The sequence below is a fragment of the Argentina anserina genome, chromosome 2, assembly GCF_933775445.1.
Source record: "Argentina anserina chromosome 2, drPotAnse1.1, whole genome shotgun sequence".
Taxonomy (NCBI): Eukaryota; Viridiplantae; Streptophyta; class Magnoliopsida; order Rosales; family Rosaceae; genus Argentina; species Argentina anserina.
Genome location: NC_065873.1, coordinates 1,545,347 through 1,553,349, shown reverse-complemented (window position 1 = coordinate 1,553,349; position 8,003 = coordinate 1,545,347). Strand labels below are relative to the sequence as shown.

At 38.9% G+C, this 8,003-nt stretch overlaps 1 protein-coding gene across 1 annotated transcript; it reads right to left on the bottom strand.

Moving 5' to 3' along the window:
• Positions 1–110: 110 nt before the first annotated feature.
• LOC126783042 (pathogenesis-related leaf protein 6-like) lies at positions 111–851 on the bottom strand. The gene has a single exon (XM_050508421.1). The coding sequence runs from the start codon at positions 837–839 to the stop codon at positions 363–365; it is 477 nt and encodes a 158-aa protein (XP_050364378.1). The 5' UTR covers positions 840–851; the 3' UTR covers positions 111–362.
• Positions 852–8,003: the final 7,152 nt, after the last annotated feature.

The window sequence follows — 8,003 nt, the reverse complement described above, 5'->3', positions numbered from 1 at the left end:
TATCATTATCTGCAAAATGTTAAAATTTTACAGACACATCTAAGGACCAAGGGTAAAGGGTATCGCATAGACTGATAAGATGTTTATATAAATAGTTAAATACTGCACCACTGTAATGAAGATGTATTGAAAATTTGAAATTCTTTGTAACAGTACAAGGAAACCTGGGAATGGAAGCTAAAACATATGTTGAGGGATGTGATCACTTTGAACCAAAGCGTGATACCGCCTCTTATTTTATCCATTGGATGATGTTCATATATCTACCTAGTACCATATATCTCGAAGAAGCTTATTGTATCTTTCAGTTGTAAACAACCTTTTCTCATGAGATATATCAGTATGCGTAAAACCTTACGTTCTTAATATGGACGTTCTCCGATGTAGTTGCCTGGAGTATAATAGTTACATATGACGAACCACCACGAATTGGTGCACTGGACTCTAGCACACCCCACAGAAAGGGAGTTTGCCCAAACCACTTGAGTATAGTGCCGACATTCTTTTCCCCCAGTGCAAGCATTGGAAGCATAGTCATAGTAAGGCTTCTCAGCCACCCACAAGTTCACTGCAGCTGTGCCTGTGAAGGAACCAGTTCCTTTCGCCAAATTTTCACCGTAAGGCCCTCCGGAATGCACGAGATTGCAGTCGCCTATCCTCGAATTGGCGTAGGACTGAGCATACGCGGCAACAGTGCTGTTCCATATGATGTTTGTCACCCCAACTTGGGCGCGAGCAGTGTTATGTGCATCGAGGTAGTCTTGTTGTGAGTTTTGTGCATGGGAGGGGTGAACAACTGCCAACCCTATGAGACAAAGAAATGCAACAAAAAAAGCCATGTTTGTGATAACTGATAATTGATTTCACTCGATGTAATTATGTAAAGGATTATGAGCTTATGATTATGTTGACATTCTGCTATGCTATTTATAGGAATTAGGAACACGAATCAAGAGTGTAACATATTATATATGCACAAGAGTGGGATTATATTATCAAAAGGGTGTTATCAAAAGCACAGTTATGCTATCAGCTTAAGCAATACAGTCCTCAAAACTTCCCCCTTAGACGTAAGACTTTGTATGCCGGTAGTGTTAGATTTTGGAATGACGTCGGAATAAAGGAAAGTCAATCACGATTAAAAATTAATATCGGAATTGATCGAGCTAGGTTTATAATGAATTACGTACTCCAATCTATTTTGTTTCTCATTTACGTTGGGATACCTGATTGCATATATAGAAGGCTCTTCAGGTTAATTTTCGACTGCTGTTCAAGTCGAAAGGACAGGTTTCATTCAAGTAGCTAGATTTTGTTGATTCTCCTCATTTAGTTTATGAGTTTGATAATTTGGGTTGGAATCTTACCTAAAACATCAATCTACTTTTGCCTTCTGATTTCTGCCAAGTCTATTCAACTGGGTTATAACTTAAAAAAAAAAACTGGGTTATTAGAAAAATTGCCAACTGCCAAGTGGTTATTGATCACGTTATTTCTTTTGCTAAAAGAACTAAGTTCAATAGAAAATTAGAACCAACTAATGTAATTTTTCGATGTTCATTCCCTTATCAAAATAATGCTTCGAGGTTCATTTTCATTTGAATATATATGAATTGAAAGTAGATTGTGGTACTTTGAATGCCGTGTTTAACACATTTTGGGCAAAACTAGCTAGTTTACAGTGCAAGTGGAAATTAACTAAGATTAGTCTTACCTATGAAGGCACCGCTACTAAGTTTGTTTTTATGTTTGCAAAATCTCCAGATAAGTTCTTATCCACCGGCTACACATTCTAAAATACGTACTCAATGCCTTTTTTACTCATTTCAAGCCAGGTTAACCGTTAATCTGGGAGGAATAAGCTTTGTGTTCCACTTCCACATGATAAGACTTCAACGTATATGTAGAACTTGCAAACCTATATCATATTATCTCATACATCGATTGTGTGTAAATATGTAGTTCGAAAAAGAATTTTTTTTTAAGGAGTTCGAAAAAGGACGTTATCTCATATATCTCTCTGTGACAAGAGATAGTTTGAGTACGTAGTCTTGCTTCCTCGTATAGCTTCTTCTATTTGAATACAATTTTAAGTAATTAAGAAGGCTCAGCTCACCATCGGGGCAGGTTTTGTTACCATTTACTGATCGATATGATGTATTTATAGAAATAGAAATATGTAGTTGCAGGAAAAAACCAAAGCTAAAGAACAAACTCAATTGGGTGATAATCGACTTCAGCGCCATCGAGTACTTATCCGATGCATGTCTTATATATTATTGTTCTTTAATTTGTTTTGTTGGCATCAGAAGCAACTTCATTAAACAAGCAATCAACGAAGAAGATTACAGTGAGAGCTAAGAGGGCACCAAAGGCCCTCACCAATTAGACCATACAGAATTAAAAACTAAAAAGTAAAGATAATAGAAACAAGCCAAGCCCCAAGATAGCACTCATAGCGGGATTTCACGATCAAAAGCAGCCGGGGATGAGCAACCACCGGAAGTGTGAAATTAGCAGATAAGAAATGTAAATGCTTGGTGACTTGAAATCCTTCATTAATTTATCTCATTATCCGTCTTGGACGACAAGGTTTAAGGTTACGTCAGGGTACGGTGATAGTAACTGTAGATAATAAATTAAGGTAAGAGATGAGAGAAGAACACCAAATGAAGGAAACGAGGGAGAGGAAGGAGCATGGCAGGAGTGGAGATGGGAGGCAAGACGGAGAGGACATAGCTAATGTGCGTCATGCATTATGTTTTTTTTTTTGGTTAAAGCGTCATGCATTATGTACGTATAATCTCTTATCTAAACTCTCTTTCAAAAAAATATCTCTTATCTAAAATCATATATAATATGCAAGTACAATACAAATATGCTATACGTACGTACGTAGCACGTTTTTGTCCCTAATAGCTAGAGACGCTGGCCGATGTAGTTGCCTGGTGGATCAATCATAGCTGCATGTAACAAATTTGTGCTGCATGTAACAAATTTGTGCTGCATTGAAGTCTAGCACACCCCACCCTAACAGACTTTGCCCACACCACTGGATCCCGAGTTTACTGCAGCAGGCCGGCACTGCTTTCCGCCAGTGCAAGAAGGTGTAGCCTTGTACGTGTAGTAAGGCTTCTCCGCCACCCACATATCGACGGAGACGCGGCCGTGAACGAGCCGCTTCCTACAGCTAAATTCTCGCTGTAAGGCTATTTTGAGTATGACGAGGTTGCCATTCCCGAGCCTCGACTAGGCGTACTTCAGAGCGCCGGTGGCAACAGTGTTGTCACGATCGAGTGGATCGATCACCTGATGTTTGCTAGTTATGTAGCATATTGTGATGAAGGCTTTCAATCCAAAGACTACGCGCGTATTGCATACATATATATACATAAAATCTCAGCTGCGGATGTCCGATTTTTGTCAGGATTTCCGCCGTTTCTCCTCGATCCGACACCGGCGACACCAATTATCGTTGTCGGAGTGACACCACACATTCCTAGACGCTGATCCGATGAAAAAGAAGGTGGAAGAGATCGAGATCGGAGGTCTTGCAGCCACCTCACTCAGAACTTTACCACCGATCATGGTGGACCTCCGATTCTGATCTCTTTCACGTTCTTCTTTCATCGGAGCAGCGTCTAAGAAAGCGTGGTGTCATTCCGGGAAGAAGAAATGGCGAGTCCAGTGTCAGATCGAGGAGCAACGACGGAAATCCGGACAAAATGTGTTTTCAATATGACTTCTTAATTAGGCAAATTTTAAAGCAATAAGTTCGAGCATTGTAACATGTTATTTGTGATCAAGTATATATGTATGTGATCTAAGGCGGCTAATTAAGGCAATAAGTACAAATGATACTGAAGAAGGTTATTTTTTATGAGAAAAATGATAGGGTTTTTTTAAGCAGAGCTTCTGGTAATGATTCAGATTAATGAGTCTAATTATTGAACATAAACCAGAGTGCAATCATCTGATTATTAAAAGTTCACCATTAATTTGAGATGATAAAGCTACGTACATTTGTATTATATACTGCATAGCATGGGAGATGAAACGTATAATGTTCGTTTTTTTAATAATGGAGGGCTAGTGTGGCTATCCTGAAACCTTTATTAATGAAACTGTCGAATACAAGGGGGAAGACATGAAGCCTAAATCCTTGATTACAAAAACCTGCCATAATATCAAAGATCCCTACAAACAAGTAGGCTCAACAAAGCACCAACTAGCAAAGAGTACCACTCTAATAACGACCTTATTTGCTTTGAAACAACGGTGACATAATGGAGAGGACAATAGATATGAGACCCTAACAACAATGAAGCAGTAGTTACATATCCTAATATCCAATACAACATCTCTCAAACTATGTTGCCGCCGGAAGATCAATCCGACGATACTTAGTCTCGCTCTGCTACTAGGCATCAACGACCATTTGACAAAGTAAGGAGCTTACCGCCTACCTAGAGCAGACAAGACACAAAGAGTGCACACACAGACACGAAACCCGACTTCTCCTACGCAACTATTGTAGGAACTTATTAACTTGAAATAAATATTAAACAAAACTAAAACACAAAAAAAAAATATTAATTAGGGTTAGGCCCGTGAGGGGAGCCCAAACCCAAACTTTGTTCCTGGTGGATTAAATCGTCGGCCAAGCATGATACCACCTCACAGCAGCGACCACCGGAGAAGCACCCCATGCGCCGCCCCTCCACCTCATCAGCTTGACCATCGCTATCCAAGTCGCACCATTCATGCCGCTCCAAAGACAAACGTCGTCCATAGCCGCCTCACTGCCCCCCCCCCCCAAATCAAACCCAAGAGGCACTACCCAGATCATATCAGATTCGACCCAAGCCGCACCTCCACATGCTCGCCGCCACCCGTCCATCCATGTGTCGATGATGCCAGCACCCTCCGTTGTTAGCCCTGTGAAGAAAATACCAAAAACTAGCCGACCACTCCTCCTCCATCTAACAACCACCACGCACGATCCCAAATCCATTTGAAGCTATGGAACCGGCACACACTAGACCAACAAGAAACCAACAAAACTCGTCCGATGACGGAGAGGGGGCGTCGCCAGACATGTCGCTGATTTCTAACCTTCTTTTTCAATTAATGTCTGAATTTTGTCTCTAATGTTCGTATATATAGCATTGAATAAGAAATTTATTAACTTATCTGTATAGCTAGAGAACTATCTTCATGCAATATTTATTAACATCTGAAGCCTTACGTAGAGGATTTTCATGCTGTATTGATATTTGTACGTCTTAAGTCATTGTTTGCAAAGGGAATTTTCCTTTTTTAGATGGAGGAAATCTCACATGAACCGATTACTCCTAAATTATTATTATTTTTTTAAAAGATACTCCTAATCCTACTAAATTTTCTCTTGCATTATGGAAAGGGAAAACAAGTCCTATATATCCTTCGTCTTACTCTAATAATCAGTTAAACAAGCTTCAATCAAGAATTGTGGTTAATATTTGTTCTGCAAAGATGTGTTCTTCAATCAATTTCCAAGGCTATGAAGCCAAGGATGGCGACTAGTTTACATCAATAAAAACCTCAAAAGACCAAGGATCCACACTACCTCCTCCGGATCAAATTTCTTGTCCGCCTACCCCGAAGCGTCATCCTCCAAAAACTGAGTATAGTGATTCTTTCCGTCTAACCAATCTAAACACAGTATGGTGATAAATTTTTAATCAAAACAGAAACTGATCAAATGATTTCGAGAGTCGGCTATAAAAGTAGCTTTTATGTGTTTTAGCCAAGGTTCAAAATCTCTCCGATATTTTCGATATATCTTCCAATATCTTTTTTTAAAATGATATATCTTATAGGTAAATATCTTATTTTTTCCCGTATCTGCGATATTTCTCTAATAACATAAAAAATCTCCAATATTTCTCTAATATTTACGATATATCCGATATATTTTTGATATTTTGGAGTAATATCCGAAAAAATTTTATTTAAATTTTATTTATCTCAACTTGAGGATGTCTCGGACTCTCAAAGAGGAGTTTTTGATTAATTAATGGCAAAAGTGCTAATTTGCACCCCAAATTTGGCCATCATTGTTAGTTTATACCCTGAACTTACATTTGAGTCAATTTACCTCCTAAACTTGCTATATTTGAAGGAACGGTTTGTATCCAAGTGTATACTCGAGTTTATTGATGAAGAATTCATTTTGAATACAAAAAAAAACAATAGAAAATGATGAATAAAATACTCTAATAAGACGCGCGAAACCTTCTGCCATTCATGAACTTGTTTTGTTCATGTTGTAGCTACCAGTTTGTAGACACATGAAATTTAATGAAGTAAATTATCTTCATTAAAAAAAATTAAATCGACCAAGAACCCGACAAAATTTCACACGTGACCCAAAAGTCAACAAAATTGGTGCGGATCCGAATAAAACGTGTGTCAGGATATAAACGGATGATTGTAATCAAAGCTACGTGATTCCGACTTAAATCGAAAATTGAATGTCATTGATGATTTGAAATGGTAATCGGACATTCGATTAAATTAATAAATTCTTTAACGACTATAATTAAATCAATTATTTTCTGTTTAATTTAGTTATGAAAATAACTAATTTTGAATTAATCGGAAAATACATATTGATTGAATTATACAATTAAAGAAATTTATTATTTTAGTGTCATTAAAATATTCTACAAAATAGAAACCTTGACACTATAAATACCCCTTCTAACATAAAGAGATGGGGGATTTTAGATTGGAGAAGAAGAGAGAAAAATCACTTGAGCAAGATTACTCTCAACAAATCCCGAACTCTCTCAAGTCCACGAAGATCATCAAATCCACGAAGATCATTAAATCCACGAAGAATCGTTAAGCCACCAAATCGCTCGTTCTTCATCAAATCCAAATCCAAACTCAAGTCCACGAAGAATCATCAAGCGGCCAAATCGCTCGTTCTTCATCAAATCCAAATCCAACTCAACCTCAAATTCTCAAGATCAAGTACACGTCACCCTTGAGCCAAGTCATATACGGAGATAGAATCAGAGGAGTTCACAAAGATTGTAACCCCGTGCTTGATTATAAATAAATCACATTTTTATTTGTACACGTGTCTGCATTCTCTTATTGGTTTTCAGATTCTCGTTCTACAAATTGGCACGCCCAATGGGACATTTTTGGCCTCTCATCTCCTTCTCCGAAGAAATATTTCATTTGTGCGATGGCTTCCAAGAACAATGAAGCCGTTTCACCGAAGAAATCCAAGTCCATAACCGCGAGATCAAACGGAGAGGCCAAACCAGTCAAGAAATCTAAACAAGCATTCTCCAAATCAAAGAGTGAACTGATTGCCCTTGTTACCCAGAGCGTGACTAGAGCTCAACCCACAACATTTCTGGCGCTTGCTAGTAAGCCTCGTCAACCAGTCATCACCTTGGAGAGATTGGGAGCAATAAAGCATGCCTCTCAAAGTGGGAAGAAGCAAGTGTCAAATGAGAAGGAGCCAAAGGAGCAATCTCCTCTATCTGTTCATGGTGATGGCCATATCCTGGAAGACGTTTTCTCTGATGACGAATCAAGCATGGCATCATACCATGGAAGTCCCAAAGAAGATGGCGATAACTTTCATTCTATGGCACATGAATTCTCTTCTGACAATGCGCAGGTCTTGGTGACGGGGGCATCCACAGTCAAAGAGCAACTCTCCAATCTGTTGGAGATGGTTGAAAAGCTCACCCGAACAGTTGAAGAAAAGGATGTGCAAATCGCTGAGCTCTATAGCAAGTTGGAAGATCACAATGATGAGAACTCCACCAAAGGGTCGCCTGGCAGGAGCAAAGTAAATGAAAAGGGAGAAACGTCCAAGAACGATGGTGACTCGCTTGGTTGTTTGTCACTCCAGCAATTGCAAGACATTATCACCAACTCAATTCGGGCTCAATATGGAGGTCATTCTCGTGACTCCATCACTTACTCCAAACCTT